The 22,038-nt window shown below is 42.2% G+C and overlaps 1 protein-coding gene across 1 annotated transcript; it reads right to left on the bottom strand.

Moving 5' to 3' along the window:
- Window positions 1-324: 324 nt before the first annotated feature.
- PDYN (prodynorphin) lies at window positions 325-18,666 on the bottom strand. The gene is made up of 4 exons (XM_007474949.3): window positions 15,828-18,666; window positions 13,797-13,840; window positions 3,841-3,988; window positions 325-3,145 (listed from the first exon to the last, which is right to left on the bottom strand). The coding sequence occupies exons 3-4, from the start codon at window positions 3,967-3,969 to the stop codon at window positions 2,498-2,500; spliced, it is 777 nt and encodes a 258-aa protein (XP_007475011.2). The 5' UTR covers window positions 3,970-3,988; window positions 13,797-13,840; window positions 15,828-18,666; the 3' UTR covers window positions 325-2,497.
- Window positions 18,667-22,038: the final 3,372 nt, after the last annotated feature.

Here is a 22,038-nt window from a genome sequence, read left to right as displayed (position 1 = left end):
TGTTCACTAAGGTTCCTCACAGTTCTAAAAAATAATAATTCAATTATCTACTGTAACATTAGAATCCTAAACATCTTTATTTTTTTTTAACCCTTAACTTCTGTCCTAGAATCAACACTAAGTATTAATTTCAAGGCAGAAGAGTGGCACAGGCTAGGCAATCCGAGTTAAGAGACTTGTCCAGGGTCACACAGTGAGGAATTGTCTGAGGTCAGACATGAAGTCAGGTCCTCCCAACCCTGCACTACCTAGCTGCCCCCCTAAATATCTTTAGATTTCTACCAATAAGGGAAGCTTTGTAAGCAGACTCTATAGGACACGGAGTCATTAACATGTTTATTTTATTTATAATACAGAAGAAAAGGAAGAGTGAGCATGATACTATTTCACTTCAGACAAATCAGACTCCAGCTTAATCATGTAAACTGAATTTTTTAAAAAGGAAACAAAATGATCTTTACATTAGGAACATCACAATAGACATGGTGGCTGTGGATGAATATTTGTGCCAGGCTGCATTTTATATAACACATCAAAATCCAAGACCATTGTTTCTCAAAAACAAAAAGACTATCATTAAGAAGGGGAATTTGATTTGTTTTCCTTGGCCCCAGAAGAAAACTTTAGGGCCAAAATGGGAGTTATCAGAGGCCAAATTTTGGGTTAAAATAAGGAATAACTTTCTAGTGTTCAGAATTGCCCAATGGTGAAATGGGCTACTTTGGGAGCTAGTGAGTTTCCCATCAATAAAGGTGTTCAACTGGAAACTGAGTGACTGCTTGCAGAGAATTCTAAGAGAGTTTATGCTTCAGTTAAGAAACTGGACTAGATGGTTTCCATGGTCCCTTCCTCCTCTGAGATTCTAGGATTCCGTCTGTCTCCTACAGTTCCAACGAGACAGCTTTGCAAGGTTGACTGCCATCGTTCTGAGCTACCTAGGGTGTCGATTTGACTTTTGAATTGTTTCATCAGCAGATTTGTTTGTTTTTGAGATGCTAGTTAGAAAGGGTGGTCATTAAAGCCTTCTTTCATTTTCTATCTGTTGCTTCTAGACGGCCTCAGTCCAAGCCAATCCCATATGGTGGACCATATGGTGTGGGCTCTCAGCAGCTGATACCGTGGTGACTCAAGAGGCTGATCATTCCTCACCTCATCAGTCTGAATCCACCACAGTTCATCTTGGGTAGGAGAAGGATGCTGATCATTTTAATTAGGCTAACGAGGGCCAAGGGAACAGGTTTGCATTTTAAGTTTGTTCAATCTTTCCCTTAAAGTTTTGGAACTCAGAATGGATCTTGATCCAAGGCTTAAATTCCCTATTCATATTCAATTCTACATAACTATTTAGGAAAACATATTTCACATGTTCCTGATTCATTCAGTATCCCCTAAACATTATTACAGATAATAAAAATTGTGATTTTTTTTTCAAAGGCCTTTTCCCCTATCAATTGACTGGGGAAGGAAAAGAGAAGGAGCTCATTATTCAAGGATGTGTTTCCAAACTGGCCACCCAAGATTTAAAAAATGTCAAGACTCTTGTCCCATCAAAGAATAAACTACCAGAAAGGTCTTAGAATAAGCACTAACAAATGGCAGGGCAGGAATTCATGTGTTGATGAAGGCAGGCTCTTTGAAGATAGGGACATTAATTTACCTTTCTTTCGGCACCCACAACAGGCTCTGCACACATTAGACCTTAAATAAATGTTGTGGGAATGGAAAAATGGTTAAGGACAGCATAGGTGCTCATATTCTTAAGAGGATTCAATCACTTTGGTTACCTGGAATTCAGAAATTATACATATAAATGTATCTGCGTTGGCAAGCACTTTTTTCTTGGACTACATTTTCCCAGAAGGATGGGGGGGGGGGGGGGACGACAAGGGTTGGATCCTGAAAGCTATTTCTCAGGGAGGCCATACAGCAGAGTACACACACACTCTTTAGCCCAATCATGAAGGAGATGGAGTCCAGAGACAGACTGCCTATACTGACTGGCATAGATCTCTGCTAATAGGTAGAGAAATGGGAGGAGGAAGACAGTGGTCTCTCACACATATGATATTTCCAAGGAAAGAAGAAAAAAAAAATAAAAACGCACTGATGGGAGGGGGAAAGGGGGAGGCTGTTGTTGATGTTAAAGTGTTTTCCTGTTGTCTGTCTGCCCGTGTCACTGTGTTTTGGTACCACAAGGATAAGAAATCTCAGTTCTAGTGCAGTGAAATTGGGAAACTGAATGGAAGATGAGATTGAAACCAACATGACTCCCTGTTGCCAAACTCAGACACAGACACTGCCTGAACCTGGAGGGACTGGGCACCAGCAAAGCCGGCTGGCTTGGATCTTCCTTCTATATAAAATAAGCAGCTAAGCACAAAAGATGGGTATGATGTAAGTAGTGGGTATGATGTAAGTAGTCCTGACAGGAAGTGGATAAGCTCTGCGCTCTTTTCGGCAGAGGGCGGGGTGGGGGGTGGGGGGCGGGGGGGGTGCTCTAAAGGCCGGCGACTTCCCCTGAGTAGGCATTGGGGTCTTCCTCAGATCGCGTGACCACTTTGAACTGCCGGCGAAGGAAGCCTCCGTACCTCTTCTGATTGTCCCACTTGAGCTTGGGGCGAATCCTTCGCATGAAGCCTCCGTAGCGCTTGTGCAAGTCTTCCTGCTCCTGGACATCCCCGGCCCCCGCCACCTCGAAGCTCCTCTTGGGATACTTGCGCAGGAAGCCTCCGTAGCGTTTCATCTCATCCTTCCGGGTTTCTAGGGATGAGGCTGCCGCGCCCTCGCCTGGGTAGCCCAGCTCTCCCGTCTCCAGGGCTCTGTGGTACTGCTGCTCATCTTCTGTCATCTCCGAGATAGCCCGTTCACCAAGCTTGGGGGCGAGTTCTCCATACTTGTGGCTCGGGCCTCTGGTGAGAGCGTTCTCCTGCATCAGGGCACTGGCAAACTTCTCCATATTCTTGGTGAACCCTGGGTAGGGCTTAGCCTGTTCCTCATACGGCTCTTGGGAGGCCATCGACATGTCTCCTACCTCTCCTTTCCCATGGAGGCCCAGCATAAAAGGAGTGAATAGTGACAGAAAGCTCTTACACTTATCCCATTCCGTGGTAGTCGTCAGGATGGTCTGACACTCCAGGAAACATGTCTGTGGCATAGCAAGCAAGAAGACAACAGTCAATGAGTCAGCAAACATTTATTAAACACCTGCTAAATGCAGAGCACTGTACTAAACTCCTGGGATATAAATAAAGGGGGGGGGGGAATTCAAGCTCTCAAAGAGCCCTATCTAATGAGAAAACGACAAGCAAATGGGACATATTCATATGTACTTCCATGCATAGATGCACGTTTATACACATATGGGCAAATTTGGAAATAATCTCAGAGGGAAGATGTTCATGCTAGCCCTTGGTTCTCCAATAAGATCATAGTATTGACAGACGGAACAGACCTTAGTGATCATCTTAATATATGCCATACTACTGAAGGACAGACCAATTCAAAATTGGTAGATTTAAGTTAGGGTAGATGTAGAAGTAGAAAAGGAGTCAAGGAAGAAAATTAGTTTCTTGGCTAGTCTCTTGAGAAGAGCACCTGCTGACAGAAGTAGCCTGAGATCCCTTTGAAACTGTCTAGTAGGCTCCAACAGTCTATGTCCTAAGGTCCCTTGCACATCAAATATTCTAGGATTCCTTATATCTCTAGAGAATGCTATGGAAAGCAATCAGATTACTCGATAAGTCATACCTTCTTATGCTAACCTCCTATGTTTCCTCAGTCAAGTTGATTATCCTTGTCCCAGGCAATACTTAGAATAACATTGGCATACTTAAGACCTACCAGTGGGTTGATGGGCTTGTCCAGATCTTGAGTTTGCACAGCACACATGGAGCATTGGGCTGGGCAGTCTGCAGAAACTGAGGGGAATGCGCTGAGGCAAAGGAGCAGAATCATAATGTGCCACTTCATTTTGTTCTGGAACTACTTCCTGGATAGGGAGAAAGAGAAACACAAGGACTAGAGACAAGTGCATCAGCTATACGCTATTCTCTGGTCTGTGAAAATTTGGCCAGTACTCAGGACTATTTTGTGTTCTTTGACTCTTGTTGCCCTTCATCTATACCCAAACTGCCATCAAGTCTCCTTTTCTTCTTTGGTAACATCTCTGGAACTCACTTTTCTTCTTCATTCCCACTAGCCCCACTCTAGAATCATGGAATCATGGCATTTCAAGATAAATCAAGGAGATGGGAAGGAAGAAAAGAGAGAAGGAGAAAGTAGAGGAAAATAGAAAGGATGGGAGAGAGAAGAGGAGGAAATAAAAAAAGAAGAGAGGAGAGGAGAGAAGAAAAAATGGAGGGGAGGGAGGAAATGAGGTAAAGAAAGAGGTAAGGATAGGAGAGAACGGGGGAAAAGAAGGGGGAAAATAACAGAATAAAAGGAGAGAGAGAGAGATACTAGAAACCCAGCCAGAAAATGGGAGAAAGAAGAAAAAGAGAATGGGAGAAAGATAAAGAGAGAAGACAGAACTGAAAACTATAGACATTTTTCTATGTTTACATATTTTTGTTTGATAAAATATTCAATTATTGTTACCTTGGTACCACTGAAGGACTCAAGTAAAGAATCACTGAATTCCTTTCCCTTCTGGCCTTGAATTAATGGAATTCAGTCAGCACAGTTGTTTCAGGGCAGACAGTGAAGAGGAAAGAGAATGAAATGGGGAAATGGAGATCTCATTCAAGGAGGAGAAGGTTGATGGATCACATAAACTCTAGCTATTAGCCACCCTCAATCCACAGGCTTTTTTTTCAGGCTGGGCTAAGCATCTATCATAAAACAGAATAGGTGTGCTCACATCGTTTTTCTGTGCAGTAGGAAGCAAGGGAATTCTATTGAGCTTGTAACCAATGCCAATGACTGATAAGGCAATATGGTATAAGGGAGCATTCTTTTTTTTTTGAGAGAGAGAGAACCATAGAATAGTGGAACAATATTGGACTTAACATTAGCCATCTTGGAATTGGAACTCTGGTTCTGCCACTGACTCATTGTGTTACCAAGAGCAAGTCACATCTCCTCTCAGATCCTCAGTTTCCTTATCTCTAAAATGGGTATAATCATTCTTGCATTATTTCCCTCATAGGAATTCAGTGAGTCTTGAATGAATTTGCAGATGTCAAATATTCCAAACAGATAAAGTTTTATATAAAGGTGAGATATAAGCATGAATAGATTTCAAAGAGCTATGGTTTCTTTAGTGTGGTTACTTCCTCCATTAGAGATCACAGATCATCTCTATGCTTTAGAAGTCATCCTTTATGAGTTACTACAGCCAAAAAGTAATCATTTCCCTCCCAGGGACTGAGGCCCTGATAGCAAACTTCTCCCTCTACATTAATCAAGGTAATAAATACATGATTCATCTCTCAGTCTGTAATTAATAAATTTGGTAAGACTGATCAGTGATGGTATTACACTGGCATTAGACTTAAGGGTCCAGGGTCATCCTGAACACCCTACAATGAACGAGTCATGGGTAGAGGTCTGAAGTGAAAGATGAATTCTGTATCAATCCAAATAAAGGCTGCCCTTTGCCCACCAAATGTGATTTGTATTGTTCTGTATGCAATCTACACTTGGATTTACTGTTCATCTATATATGCACACATATATGTTTATGTGTGGGTGTAGGGTATCCCAAAAGTCTTAGTGTAGGTTTAAGCTGATTATAGTTTATGACTACACTAAACAGTCCTAGAGACAGGAGGTCCTGGGATCAAATCTAGCCTCAGACACTTCCTAATTGTGTGACCCTGGGCAAGTCACTTAACCCCCATTGTCTAGCCTGTACCACTCTTCTGACTTGGAACCAAGGCACAATATTAATTCTAAGGCAGAAGGTAAGGGTTTAAAAAAAAAAAGACTGGACTGCAATAAGACTTTTAGGAGACCCTACACACACACACACACACACACACACACATAGCTGACTAATATTAAATTGGTTTAAAAAGAAGCTGTCTCCCTACAATGAAATTTCTTTGGAGGGAAAAAAATTAAAATATATATATATACATATATATATATGTTATATATACACACAAACACCCCCACCCCCCACATATATATGTATATGTGTGTAAACTTAAGATATAATTCATTACTTAAATTATTATGAATGGCATATTAGATATAAATTAATTAATAATAGCTAATAATTTAGACCAAAATACACAAAGGGTACCCCAAAAGCCTTAAAATTTGGAGGATACCTTGGCTACCTCTGCATGTGTGTATATCATATAACATATATGCATATACACTTATGTATTGCAGAGATATAAATTGCACACCCAGGGTATAAATAAATATGCATATACACCCTTGTATCCATATGCACACATATATATAAACATGTACATATATATATAACATATGCATGTCTATTTCTCTTCCAAAGCAATCGCATTGTAGGGAAGCATCAGCTCAGTACCAGCAGTCCTGGTTTTAAATGCTGTCTCTGCCACTTACTACCCGTGTTACTCCAGTTCTCTGCACTCCAATTTCTTCATCTGTAATTCAAAGGGGTTGGGCGAGGCCATGGTTCTTAATTTGGGGCCTCTGTATTATTTTTAAATACATTTCCATGACTATTCCAAGAAATGATTTCCCGTGTAATCCTTTATATGCTATTTTGCCCCCTTTCTAAACTATTGTTCTGAGAGGGGGCCCACAGTCTTCACGAGACAGACTTCCAGTGGGATGTGTGACATAAAGAATGGTAAGATCCCTGAGCTCCTTGGATCACTTGTAGTTCCAAATTTATGATCTTTTTTTTTTATTGACTAGATCCAAGCTAATAATGGAGAAGTCTCCTCCAACAGTTTGAATGGCTTGAAGTTAAACTGGATGCCAGGCCTGCTCACCTTACTGGGACTGGGGTCCGGCCTGAGGACCGGTCTCCCCCTCATACTCAACTAAGTTCTGGAAGTTTTGAGGGAAGTGTGTGCCCTGGGATTCCAGAACAGAAGAGGCCTCCTCTCCCTGATCCAGATTCTCTTCTCTCTCCCCAATAAAACTGAAATCAGGCCCAGGTAAATCAGAGAAAAGGAGGAGTTACTGAAGGAAGACATTTTTCATCTTTACTTATTTCAGTATTTCATGGACTTAGAAGATTTTTCTAGTAGTTACGGCCCTGGACCTGGAATCAGGAAGATTCAAATCTTGCCTCTGAGCTTGACCTTTAATCTCTCTGGGCCTCAATTTCCTCATCTTTAAAATGGAAGACTGGATTTGATAACCTCAAAGGCCCCTTCCATCTCTAGATCTATGACCATTTCTTCTTATGATATGGACCCAAGTCTTCTGGTCATTTGTTTTTTTAATAAATACTTTGAGACATCAAGAATATATCAGTGAGGGGGCAGCTGGGTGGCTCAATGGATTGAGAGTCAGGCCTGGAGAATGGGAGGTCCTGGGTTCAAATTTGACCTCAGATACTTCCTAGCTGTAACCTGGACAAGTTGCTTAACCTCCATTGCCTAGCCCTTATCATCCACCTGCCTTGGAACTGAGACTTGGTATTGATTCCAAGACAGAGAGGGTTCCAAAAAAAGGAATAAAGCACTGACTTGATAATAATAAATTCCATATACCTAATTTTGTAAGGATTGCAAAATGCTTTCTGTACACTATCTCATTGAAACCTCACAACAATCCCATGAGAAAGGCATTAAATTACATCCATCATATATATGAGGAAATTGAGGCTCATGGAGGTTAAGCAATTTGCCCAGGATCACAAAGTCATCAAAAGCACAATTTAAACAAAAAAGCCAAGTCTAGCTTGCTATCCTCTACATTGCTCCTTCCACTCATTCAAACCACAGCCACATCATTTTTTTTAAGGAAAAATATTTCTTCATTGAATTGTTGTGGCCAAAAAATAAATTCATCTCCCAAAGACCTGTGTTCTGGTAATAAGTCTCTCCAAACTTAGTGAGTCCATCGTCAGATCAAGCCTGGCATGAGCTTATGTCCTATTTATAGAACCTTTGATCATGATTTTTAAAGTATTTTCCTCACAATCATTCTGTGAGGAAAGTAGTGTGAGCATTATTATTCCCATTTTATATAAGAGGAAAATTAGGCTCAGAAAAGAAAAGCGACATATCCAAGGTTATCCAGACATGTATAAGAGCTAGGACTTGAACCTAAGTCTTCTGATAAGCTTGGGTCTAGTTCTAGCCACAATATTCTTCAAGCCTATGAATCCAAGTTATTTGCCTGAGGGTACCCACTATCAGGGATTGACATTCTCCATGTTTGTTTTTAAACCCTCACCTTCCGTCTTGGAGTCAATATTGTGTATTGGTTTCAAGGCAGAAGAGTGGTAAGGGCTAGGCAATGGGGGTCAAGATCAGGTAAAGGTCCAGGGTCACACAGCTAGGAAGTGTCTGAAGTCGGATTTGAACCCAGGACCTCCCATCTCTAGGCCTGGCTCTCAATCCACTGAGCCACCCAGCTGCCCCCCATTCTCCATGTTTTAACTGCTAAATCCAATTGCAATTTTTTTAGTTCTTATTCTTCTTCATTTCCCTATACAGTTTGACACTGTTGACTACCCCCTTGTCCCAGACACTCCCTCTTCTCTAGGGTTTGGGGGCGCTCTTCTTTCCTGGTTATCCTTCCACCTATCTGACTCTTCCTTCTTAGTCTCCTTTGATGAAACATCACCCATTTCTGTTGCCTGACATCTGGGTTACGGTTCTCTTCTGGGCCCACAGAATTACAGAATTTCAGAGTTGGAAGAGACCTCAGCAGCTTCTGTCCAACCCAGATCCACCCTCACCCCACCTCTGCTCCCCACAATACATACATACATGTGCATAATTACAATCTACATTTACATTACAACCTACCTGGGAAATGGTAACCCATCCTCTTTTTGCAGACAAAAAAATTTCAATAAGGAGGAATTCACTGTCCCTAAGGAGGCCCAGTCCATTGATTTTTTCCAGACATCAGGGTGAAATTTCCCTCTGGTGGTCAGTCAATAAGTCAATAGGCTTTTTTTTTTCCCTTACCTTCCATCTTAGAATCAGTACTGTGATTGGTTCTAAGCCAGAAGAGCAATAAGGGCTAGGCATTGGGAGTTAAGTGACTTGCCCAGGGTCACACAGCTAGGAAGTGTCTGAGGCCAGATTCGAACCCAGGACCTCCCATCTTTAGGCCTGACTCTCCATCCACTGAGCCCCCCCAACTGCCCCTTTTTTTTCTTGTTTTGTTTTTGTTTTTGTTTTTTTTTTACAACATTATATACCAAGGCACTATGCTAAGGCTGGGGCTATAAAGAAAGGCAAATAACAATCCTTGCCCTTGAGGAACTCATTGTCTAATGGGGGAGATGACTATGTGTAAGCAAGCTATGGACAGTTTATAGCTTCCCCCCATTGCTTCTGACTCCTGCCCTTTTGGAAACTGAAGCTACTTTCAAGAATCAGATTATACACCTCATATGTGGAGTCTTTACTTGGTCCTTCCAGCTGAAAGTACTTTCTTTTACTCTGAAATTATTTTTTATTTATTATACATATGTAGGTAAATGAAGATGTTTCTAATATATTCACATACACACAGGTCTGTGGTGTACTGATTTGTTTACTTACTACGTTCTACGTACACACTGTCCCCTCCCAACTTCAGGCCCCTCCACCCCGTGTGAGCTTCCTGAGGGCAAGGTTCTTGCCTCTATGTCCCCGGGACCCGGGCCTGGCACCTGGTGGCTGTCAGTGGGCTGAATCCCAGCCCAGGACTCTCTCCATGAAAGGATGCTATTCCGATAATGATACCATATGAACGGATGCTAAATGAAAAGCTAATTACTCCTAGACGCCTCTCCACCAAGACCAAACAAATGGAGCATCTTTCACACTGCTCACAGGACCAGGCACTGCGGCTCTCTCTGTTTACAGCGGGTCAGGGAGGTCAGTGGCAAACAATGGAACTCTTAGTGCCCTCAGTGTTCATGAAAGCCTGATGAATTATGATTTGCCATCTGTATTGAGAGGCAAGCGTGAAGACCACTTAGCTTCATAATGGGTGAGGCACAGCAAACAAAGGGCTAAGTCCCTGCCTGGAAGAGGTCAGCCACAAATTCATTTCAGGCCAATATCCAGAGGAAAGAACAACGGAACAACAGAGCAGAGGTCAAAATCACTGCCTGCTAAATTGAAAATCGTTTAAAAATAACCCTTTTCCAAGGAGGGCGTCTAAATTGGGCCTGTTCTGGTTTAGGTTAGTGAAGAGAGAGAGAGAGAAAAAAAGATGGCGAGTGGAGAGTGGGCCAGTTGAGTCATGTGAATGAATGGCAACATCATAGAATTTGGCATCTGAGGACCCAGCTTTGAATTCTAGCTCTCTGATTTCCTAGTTCCATGAATCTGAGCAAGTGACTTCCCCCCTCTGAGCCTTGGTTTCCTTATCCGCAAGATGAGAATGTTGACCTAGAGGATCTCCAAAGTCTCATTTGGTGCTACCTGATAAGTATCGGAAACGTCAAGTAAGAAAATTCCCCCTACCAATGTATATTAGCACCTCCAACTTACAGTTTAAAAGAGTTGCCTGGAGCACAGAGAAATTGTGACCGTACCAATATGTATCAGAGTAATACTTGAACCCAAATCTTTCCAAACCCAAGGCCAACTCTCTATCCGCTATGCTAGGCGGCCTCTCTTCGTGATTCCATTTGGGGTTTTCTTGACAGAGATATTGGGGTAATTTGCTATTTCTTTCTCCAATTCATTTTTCAGAAGAGGAAACTGAGGCCAATAGGGTTAAGTGACTTGCCCAAGGTCACATAGTTAGGAAGTATTTGAGGTCAGATTTGAACTCAGGTCTTCTTCACTCCGGGCCTTGTGCTTTATCTACTGTACCAACCAGCTGCCCATTCTATATACTATAATAGGTTATACTATACTATACTATACTATACTATACTATACTATACTATACTATACTATACTATACTATACTATACTATACTATAAACTATACTATACTATACTATACTATATATAAAGTATATAGTATATAGAGAGTATATATATATCATATATAGTATCCATATTCTACATAATATAGTAGGCTATACTATATCACATATAGCACAGAGTATATATATAATGTATATTATATATGTACATATATACTGTAAACTACAATATAATAAATATTTGTTGAATTGAATTGACTAATAAATAGCCTGAGCAGGAAGAGAGTTCATCAATAGAGGAGAAGAAACATGTAGAATGAGAGTCATGCAGAAGGAAGGAAAGGGGAAAGAGAGGGAGGCAGTAGGTAAACAAAATGGAAAGAAGAGATGAGCAAGTGATAAATGGAGGTAATAGGTAAGGAAAGAAGGGATAGGAAAATGACAAAGGGAGAGAAGAAGGAAGGACAAGATAGACAATCTGCTGACTCGAAAGTTTCCATTTCCATAATGCACATTACACAATAATCACTTTCTCCTTTGGTACTTTCCTAGATTCCTAGCTTTCAGCCCCAGTTAGTTAAAAGACCATAGCTCAAAGCTGATAAGAGAAGCTCAGGAAACACTTATTAAATTAAATTGCCTTGTGTTCTCACTGGTGGAGATGTAAAGGACTATTGAGACCCTAGGTAATAATATCCAGCATCTCTTTGGATAACATGACTAGGGGAAGCACCTGTGTTTCAGGCAAAACGGAGATATTAGAGATCTGAAGAACAACTCTGGAACATGGGACAGAACTGAAACGCACATTCAGAAGCTTTCAGAAATGTGAGTTCTAAATAGAGCCTGCCCATTTAACTCCACTCCTCAGTAAATCAATTTGTGTGAAGTCGGGAGTCTTTGATCAACACTAGGCTCAAAAGGACACAGCCTCATGCTTCCCTGAAGACACCCAGTCAGTGTTTAGTGCCTGATGTGCCCTGCCTTGTGAGCAAAGATTTCTATTTCATTAAATATTTTTAGCTCTTTGTCAGTTCCGATGAAGAACGTGTCAGTTATATCCCAAAGTGACAAGAATTGATGAAAATGGGTGAGAGAAACAGGTTACTTCTCTATATTTTCTCTGACATTTCTCGAAATCGTCTCCCAAATATTGATTTCTATCAGAATGATTTAAGACATCTAATAAAATACAATGGCCATGGTGGAAAGTTCCAGAGACCTGGGGGTTGGGACAATCAATAACCAACATTCGAAAAGGGTTTCAAGATCCTGAAGGTAAAAGATAAAATGAATTTATTGCAGGGTAGAGATAAAAACCAAAGCAGGGTAGGAGGCCACGGTACATGCAGATTTGCTAGATGTTAAAGAACATTTATTATCCAACTGTCATACAGTTGAAAGAGCCCTGGATTTGGAGTCAGAGGACCTGTTTCAAAGGCCCAGCTCTGCTATTTGCTACGTGGGGAATCCCAAGTCAATCATTGGGCCCCAGTTTTGGTGTCTATAAAATGAAGGAGCTTGGAGTTGATGACCTATAAGGTCCCTTCTCACTCTAAATCCTGTGGTCTGATAAGTCTAGACTTTAAAATCTAGCTGTGTCACCTTGACCAAAGTAATAACACACTTGGAAAAATCATTATCCTAGATGTTAAATGACGGAAGGGTCCACAAAGAAGTCCAAAGCAGCTAGGTGATACAGTGGGAATCAGGAAGACCTGATTTCAAAAACAGTCTCAGATTCTTAACTAGCTAGGTGAAGTCTGAGCAAGTCACTTATCTTCCATTTGCCTCAGTTATCTCATCTATAAAATGTGGAGAATAAGAGCATTTACCTCCCAGGGTTGTTGTGGGGATCCAAAGAGATATTTGTATAGTACTTAGCCCAGTGCCTGGTAAGCACTATTTAAATGCTAGTTATTATGTCATCTGTGGTTATATTTCAGGGTATCCATGAATTTGAATGAGGAAAAAAATTACATCTTTATTTTCACTAATCTCTAACTGAAATTTAACATTTCCTTCAATAGTGAATTTAGGCAATGAACATGATTCTGAGAAGGGATTCCAAGAGCTTCACCAGATTGCCAAAGGGGATCGTGACAGAAAAAGGCTAAGATCCCTTGGATGATACAGTTTCTAAAAGGGTCCTTCCCACTGATAACATTTTAGATTCTAAGGTCCCCCACACCAGAGGCCTTCGAGCAGAGGCTGGATGATTTTTCGGAAAGGATGTTTTAGTTGAGGTTCCTATTCAGGAGGTTTTGAACTATATGGTGGTCTCTAAGTTCCCTTTTAACACTTCAGTTCCATGAAACTGTCACTTAAAGCTCTTGGGTTTTAAGATTCTATGATCCAAAGTCCTTCCTAACTCCTAAATCCTATATTCTATGTTCTAAGCTCCCTCCCAGATGAAATGTTCTATGTTGCATATTCTGAGATCCCTCCCAGCCTGACAATCTAAGTTCCATACTCTCATTCTCTTCCAGCTCGTAATTATATTTTACATTCTAAGGTCTCCCTAAGTTTTGACATTTTATGATTGCAGATGGTCAAATAGTTTATAAAATGGCTTCATTTCTCTGCTTAGTAAAAAAAAAATTGTCAATTACATGGAACATTCATAGGAACTACTGTAAGTCATCACACCCACACCTTCTATAGGAGACACAGGATTTGCGTACCATCTAGTGCACCTCTAGCTCACAGGGGGCAAAACAGTGGGCTCCTGATCACCTGTCATCAAGCAGGCAAAAGCCTCCCCCACAAACGTAACTCACCCGCTCCTGTACCAACTTACCCCACGCAGGCTTTGTCTATGCCGAGCGTTCGGAGATAAATGACCTACAGAAATAGAACCAAGAGGCAAGGGGAGGAGAAGCAAAAAGAAAATTGAGAGGAAGAGACGAGAGAAAAAAGGAAAGGAGGGGAAGAGAGAAAGCAAATTGATATTCTGATACACATAACAATGACACTTGCAGGAGTCCCTGTCACACTAGAAATACAAAGAAGCATATGTTTTATCAATCTATGAAAGGCATAACGGAGAATGAAAGCTTTCTGTCTGTGGGAGGGGTGTTGAAATCAGATCTGTTACCCTGCTGTGCATGTTTCAGGAGGGGATTGTGAAGGCTTAATTAAGGAATATTTGTAAAGCGCTAAGAAACAGTTGAGAAAAAGACATTATAGAACGTAATAAGTGGCTGTGTTTACTCTGAGAACCATAGCCCGTTAGAGCTAGAGAGACCCAAAGACCTAATCTAGGCCAGCCCACATCATTTTATAAAGGAGGAAACTGAGGCTCAGAGAAGAACAAGTCATAGTCGTAGAATTTTGGAGCTGGAACAAAGACCACAAAATGTCAGGGCTAAAAGAAATCTGAGAGATCAGCCAGTCCAATTCCCTCCTTTTATAGTTGGAGAAAATTACCTTGGAAGGTAAATAATTTGTCCAAAGTGGTTATACAGTTGGAAGACACAGGATCTTACCCTCCTGTTTCCTAATGCAAGGCACTTTCCTTTCACTACCAGTAAAATCTAAGGGTTAGGAATATTTTACTGTACTTTTAATTCTTAGTGATTTCCCCCCTGGTTGCAGTTAGTTTATAGCGAAGCTAAGTCTAGAAATTTGTTCTCCCAGTCCCTGATTCTTTATTCTTTCCAACAGCCAATGCTGCCCAGTATTATCTGGCTAGGCATAACCTTCCCTTCACAGAGTCTTTACAACTTTTCATCTTAGAAAAAGTTTGGAGTCCTGTACATTAAAAAAAAAATACATCCAGGTTTTTCATTCAAGCAGGAGGCATTGGCACTCTCTCCTTCCCCTCTTCCCAACTTGTCTTTGTAACTCTGTCCATGTTACTCCACAGCTCTCATCAAAACAAGCACCATAAAGAGAAGACAAGGGAATCATTTCCAAATATACTTGCTTTTAGAATCTGTTCTCCATTCCCCTCTGAGAAAAAGACAAAGGCTTTATACTTTGCAAAATTACCCAGAATCAAGGCTGAACTGAACTGAACACTACTGTCACTAATTAGAAATTATTGAGGGACAAGTGAAAAGGTTGGCAGTGGTTGTACATTTTGAAACATGGCAATTGTCAATTTCTTGGACCTAATTAATGCCCCAAGTATCTGTTATCCAAAGTCCAGGAAAGATCACAAACCTTTTGGTTTTTTTTAAAGCATCCGATTTTCTGAAGCTCCAGGGAGAGCCCAGGACTTGAAGTCAAGAGAACTTTGAGTCTCCGTTCTGACACTGACCAACAGCGTGATCCTGGGTCAGTTGGTTCCCTTCTCTGGGCTTCAGTTTCCTCATCTAGTAATGGGAATGGGTGGAATACTTGCACTCCCCACTTCCAAAGGCTAGCATGAGGAAAGCACTGGGTAGATGATAGAGTGACATTGACATTTGAGCTATGTTGATCATCTCCAAGCATTACATTCTAGTTGGCCAGCTGAGTGAGCATGAGAGCCTGCTGAACACAGCACAAGGTGCTGGCTAAATGTACCCCCAAACTGAGAGTGCACCAGTCTTATCCCATAAGCCATAAGGCTAAGAGAGCGTTGGTTTGCCAAGCTCTCCACAAAGTGTAGTTAGCAGCAGTTATCAACTACATGTATAAGAGGGATGCACTTATTTTCAAACAGGGAAATTCTAAGGAACAGACACTCAGTCATTGAAATCATCCTTGGAACTACTACTAAGTCCCCAACAGGAACATTTCAGAAGGTCATTCCCACTGGTTACCCATCTCACGGAGCTCCCCAGGCACAAATCAATAAAACAAACAACCTCCCCCCAGCCTCCTGCCCATGCTGCAATTTTACCTGTGCGTGTGTGTGTCTCTTTGTCCCTGGAAAGCTTCTCACCTTCCCAAAGAAGGTGGGCACAGAAGGTCCAACTCCAGCAGATTTCTCGCCAGGCTCAGTGAGGTCTTGTCCCTGGGGTCAGAGGCAGGAGCTGTCCTTCCTGAGCAGCTCTCCAGACTGCAGGCAGCAGCGCCAGGGGCTGCAAATGGACAGCGTTGTCCTCCTCAGAACTGTAGTTCGGATGCCTGTTTTCCCCTCTTTTTATTGACACAGAGCCTCCCCCTGTCATTCAGACCCAGCTCAGCATAGGCTCTTCAGAGCCAATAGGGGAAGACAGCTCACAATAGTCAGATGCACACAGACCTCTCGACACCTCCCTGCACAGAACTCCAGCATTCCCTAGGTCCTTCAAGTGGAACCCCCTGGAACACTTAGCAGGAGGCATCTGCTCAGGGCAGGGATGTGGGGGAGTGAGGAAGGATGAGGGGAGGGGGGAAGGGGAACAGAGGCAATCATGCCACAGGAGAAATGTGCCACTTCAAACCCAGACACTCCAGCTTCTGCTCAGAATACATGAGTGCTGCTTCATCCATGTAGAGCCACATGTGGAGGGAATGAATGGGCCGGGTGCCCACCTACAACTATATATGTGTGTGTGCTCACATGTGAGGGAGCGCATTCATGTGTGTGCCTGTGTGTTTGCCAGCCTCAGCTAGCAGCCTCTGAAGGAATGAGCCTGGGAGACCATGCCAGGCACACCAACACACATAGAAACATGATGCTTTCCCAGCCGTCTGGAACCGACTGTTTAGCCTTCCCTGGCTGCAAAACAAAATGGATAAAGCTGAAAATACAGCACTGAATGTTTGAATCCCCCTCAAAATATGGACTGATAATAAGGTGCCTCTGTATCTACTCTGTGGCCAAACGTGCACACCCGTCTCATTTAGTCATGTTGCCTGGGCACCCACCGAAATTGCTCACGTTACTCTAATGTGCTTTGTAGTTTCTGAACTCCCCTCACAACAATGCTGTGAAGTAGGCAGAGTAAGGAGGATCATTTCCACTTTACAGATGGAGAAACTGAGGCTAAAAGACACAAAATGATGAATCCACCGATTGTTGAAGCTACGACTTGAACACATGTGCATCTTCTACCTCCAAATTCAGTGCTCTGTCCACTGTGCTGGCTCAGACTGATCGTTCATGCCCTGAGCTGTCTTCTGGTTGCTGTTAGGTGGCCTTTGGTCTTAGAAGGGATGCCCTTCTCATCTGCAAAAAAGCAATAAGAGGCAAGAACAAAAGGCATGACCACAAAAGCATCCAAAGAGAGGATTCACCATGGCACTACCACAACAATGACAACAACAACAAAACCCTGGGTTTCACATTCAAATTCTTAAGTGCAAGTGGCTGGGAAATGGCACTTCTCTTGACCCTGTTTCCACATCTGTAAAATAGGAATGACAATTCTTCCACCTCACAGAGACATAAAAAGAAAGCTCTTTGTAAACAGTAATAGACTACAAAATGAGAAAAATTATGATAGAAGCGCTTTCCATTGAGCTATGACCAACTCTGCTTCACAGAATTACATAATCTGAGAGTGGAAAGGAGCCTTGAGATTATCTAGTCTAATCTGTACCTGAATAGGATTCATCTCCTCATCTCTGATAGTCTAAAGTCTCTGCAAGAAGACCTCCCTCTTGAGACAGCCCATTTCACTTTTGAATAGCTACAATCCTCAGGCAGCTGGTGGTAGAGAGGATAGAGTGCTAGGTCTAAGAGTCAGAAAGACATTTTCCTGAATTAAAATCTGACCTCAGACCCTTACTAGCTGAGTGACCGTGGGCAACTCACTTAACCCTGTTCACCACAGTTTCCTCATCTATAAAGTGACCTGAAGAAGGAAACGGCAAAGCATTCCAGTACCTTTGCCAAGAAAACCCCAAATTGGGGTCATAAAGAGTTGGACACGACTGAACAACAACAATAATTCTTAGGAAGTTTGTCCTTACAAGGAAATCAAATTTGCTTCTTTGACACTTAGACCCATTGGTCCTAGTTCTGTCCTTTGGGGTAAACAGAAGAAATTTAATCTCTCTTTCACATGATAACCCTTTATATATTTGAAGGAAGCTCTTGTGTCCCTGCTAACTTTTCTCTTTTAGGAGCTAAACATCTTTTGAATTCTCCAAGTGTTTCCCAATGGTTTTCTTTTCATGAATCTTTTCACATTCCACATTCCATAAGCATGGGTACCAATTGTAGCCAGAAAGAATCCATAGCACGAGCTTCTGACTCACAGGAATCAATAGATTTTGCAACCTACAAGGAATCAGGGGAATTAAATGCAAAGGTCACTGGACTTTTGAGTCCTGAATCCCAGAGTTAAGTCCTAGCTGCACTGTTTTCTACAGAACCGTATGACTTTGAGAAAAAAACTTGAACTTCCTAGGCTTTAATATCTTCCTCTTTCAAATTGGGTTAGTTGTACTAGATTGTCTCTAAATTCTTTTCTAGGTTCAGACATTCTTTGTTCTAAAGATTCTTCTGTCCTAACATCTATACTATACTTTCAGCTTTGGTATTAATTTTCTAGTCTTTTCCAACTCTGATGTTCTATGTTCTGAGGACCCTTCAGTTTCTGATATTCTGACTTAAGTTCTCTTCCAGTTCTAACATGCTATATTCTAAGATCTTTCCTAGCTCCCTTTCTACATTCTGAGGTACCTTCTAATTCTAACATTATATGTTCTTGGGTCCTTCTTAGCTCTAACATTCTGTATTCTAAGGTCCCTTGTAGTTCTAACATTCTATGTTCTAAGGACCCTCCCAAATTCTAACATTTTATGTTCTGAGGTACCTTCCAGCTCTAACATTCTATATATTCTTAGGTCCCTCCTAGTTCTAACTCCTAGTTCTATGTCCTAAGGTCTCTTCTAGCTCTAACATTCTACCTTCTAAGGTCTCCCTGAACTCTAACATTTCATGCTCTGAAGTCCATCCCAGCTTTCACATTCCATATTCCATATTCCCTCCTAGCTCTAACATTTTAAATTCTAAGGTTCCTCTTAGCTCTAACATTCTATGTTCTAGGATCTCTTCCAACTCATATTCTATATTTTAAGGGCTCTTCCAGAGCTAACGTTCTGAATTCTAGGATCTCTTCAAACTTTTAGATTCATTGTACCATTCTATGATCTTTCCTCAATTATTCAGTGTTCTTTCTTCTACTATATGCCTGTCTCTCCCCACCACTTCACATTGGCCTTCTGCTGTCTCTATGAAATAAAGATGTTTTTCACAGATTGTAAAGCCACAACCTTCATCATTTATTCAACTCCAGTCCTTGCTCCTGGTTCTCCTTTGCCTCATTGCTCTCCCTCTGCATAGAGTCCCCTCCACCACCTCCTCCTCTTCTCCTAGGCAGTAAGCTCTTGATAATTACCTTGGCATAGACAAAGACTCAAGGAGACAAGAATATAATGGCTTCTGTGCTTGGGAGTCAGCAGGAGCAGGAAGCTTTAGTAATCGGGACACACAGTCAACTCTTTGACTATTATCCAAAGAACTAAGGCAGGGAACATAACATGATGGTTAAAATAAATCCATAATCTTTATCTGAGGTGTTTTTTTTTAATTTGACATGCTTCTTCTTTCAGACATTTAATCACAGCTACTAGCAAATAGTTCAAGAGGTTGATAGGAATTTCTTTTCTCTTTCCTTAAACTGTAGGAAAGGGGGAGTAATTTTCATCATTAATCATAGCTCTTTTCTAAAATGCTTCCCTACTAGCACGCCTAGAAGGTGGGAAGTACAAGTATTATGCTTCTCACTTTACAGAAGGGGAAGCTGAGGCTCAGAGAAATGACATAACGTGCCCTTATTTATTATGTAGCCAGTAAGTATGAAAGCCTTGGCCTACAGAATCATAGTCCTAGAAGGGCCATTAGAGATCATCATTAGGGATGTAAAACCATCATTTTACAATTGAGGGAAATCTAGAGAATTAAGAATAGGTAGCACAGAGTGGACCCAGGTTTCTAACCCTTGACCTCTGACTTCACAATGTTTCTTCTACTATACCTTCATGTCAGGAGGGCTCCAAACAATGCCACTACACTGGCCCAGACATGGTTTTAGAATTACTCAAGATTCTCATTGTATTTCTTCAGCTGAAGCATGTTCTGATGTTCCATGCTCCTAGTAGGAGTTTCTTTGTATTTTGTTTCTTTTGATTTCGACCGCTTAAAGGGATGACCCGCCAGCTGCGGTGTGCTGACCGGGTGTTTGTAGGGCAGGCAATGTTTGGGACACCTTTTCTAGTCCCCTCCCTTGATTAGGGTGAGCAGTGCTGTCCTAGAGAGGGCTGCTCAGTTGCCCAGGATGCTGCCGAACGTCCCTGCTGCCCTACAGGGCCGAGCGACCACTGGTCTATGGGCCTCCTATGTGCAGGATCGTGACTACAACTGCCAGTGGTCACCTCCACCTGTTGCGTAGCCACTCCCCCATCGCTGCAGGTCTTGAAGAGGGTAGACGGGGTTAGGATAGATGAGTGTGCACAAAGATACTTGTGCGTGAAGGAGATTTAAGTGGAAAAGTCGATGCACAGAGACAGTCCCACTCTCTCGGCGTTGGAAGCCTGGGTCCAGTGGTATGAAAAGTCGTTACACCTGGAGACTTCCTCAGCTGCATTGGATGGCCCTGTTGTCTTTTGTGCTCCAACTCGCCCTAAGCACTCCACAGTGCTTTGCTGCATCGCCCTCTCAGCCGTTGAACCTTCTTGTTGGTTTCTTCCACCTGTTCCGCCGAAACAGTCTTCACATGCTGGGTGAGCAGAGCCCTGGTTCACCAGGGGTCTAAGACCTGATGGCTACCCTCACAAGGTTTAGCCAGCCTGTTGAAGCCGTTGCCCGGGGTATGGCTGCTGTCACATGCTAGCAGCTACTAGGAGCCACAAGTGAGAGCTGGGTGTCAGGTGGGCAGTGGCTGGAGAGCTGCCCTAGGAGGGCATGATAAGCCCTCCATACCAGAGATACTACCCCTCCCTGAGTACCCATACATGAAGCATGAAAGCCATCTATAACACCTCTCCTTTCTCAGAGATTCATTAGGGCTTTTCTCATTTGTTCTCTCCCTATAGTTCTCCAATAAATGGTAACCATGAAAGCATTTGAAATCAGGGATATATTGTCCTCCTCCAAGCTAGTCCTCTGAAACTGCCCTGGGCAGTTGCCCAAGGGCTAGTGAGAAAGCAGGAGAGCAGCATTCCCAAATCTCTCCTCCTCTAATCCAAAAAGTATAATGCTGCCAGCTTAATCTCATGCACCACTCTCATCACATCATCATTCTGCTCAAAACATCTGGTGGCTTACTGTTGTCTACGAGACACTATTAATCTGTTAGCATGACATCCAAGGACCTCTACAATCTCCCTTCAATCTCCCTATCCAACCCTACCTCATGCTATTCCCATGAACCTACTGCATCTTTAGCTAAACTAGATTATTTATCATCCCCCTCCCAAATCCGACATTTTCCTGTTCAGGTGCCTTAGCTGTCCCCTAAACCTAGAATGACCTTCATTCCACCCATCCTTCACAGTCATCTATAAAGTGACCTAAAGAAGGAAATGGCAAACCACTCCAGTATTTTTGCCAAGAAAACCCCAAATGAAGTCATAAAGATGACTGAATAACAACACTTAAATTGTTCAATTGCACGTGAAGAGGTCATCAAAACACTGAACTTGCCTTAAGGATACAGATATTTGTCCCTAGCCATTTATGAATGAGACCCTAGAAAAAATACTGGAAGTATAATTAACTGATTCAGTACTTGTTGTCATTAAGCCCAGAAAGGCTCTTAGATGAGACAATTGGCCATGAACTAATAAGAAGTGTCAAATAAGAGAGGCTAGATTTCTCCCACTTCCTGAGTGGAGGTGGTCTTGGCTCTAAGCCTACATAGAAAAGAAGCTTATGTTAATCCTAGGCTAAAAATACTACCCAGGCTAAAAGAGAATGGGGGGAGGGGAGGTGGAGCTAGGTAGTTCAGTAGATTGAGAGACAAGGCTAGAGATGGGAGGTCCTGGGTTCAAAACTAATCTCAGACACTTCCTAATAAGTGACCCTGGGCAAGTCACTTACCCCCCATTGCCTAGCTCCTACTACTCTTCTGCAGTAATCAAGGTCAGGATTTAAAGGGGAAAAAAAGGGTAGGTAG

Source organism: Monodelphis domestica, chromosome 1 (assembly GCF_027887165.1).
Source record: "Monodelphis domestica isolate mMonDom1 chromosome 1, mMonDom1.pri, whole genome shotgun sequence".
NCBI classification, from domain to species: domain Eukaryota; kingdom Metazoa; phylum Chordata; class Mammalia; order Didelphimorphia; family Didelphidae; genus Monodelphis; species Monodelphis domestica.
The sequence above is the reverse complement of the archived record's forward strand: the minus strand, read 5'-3'. Positions and strand labels throughout refer to the sequence as shown.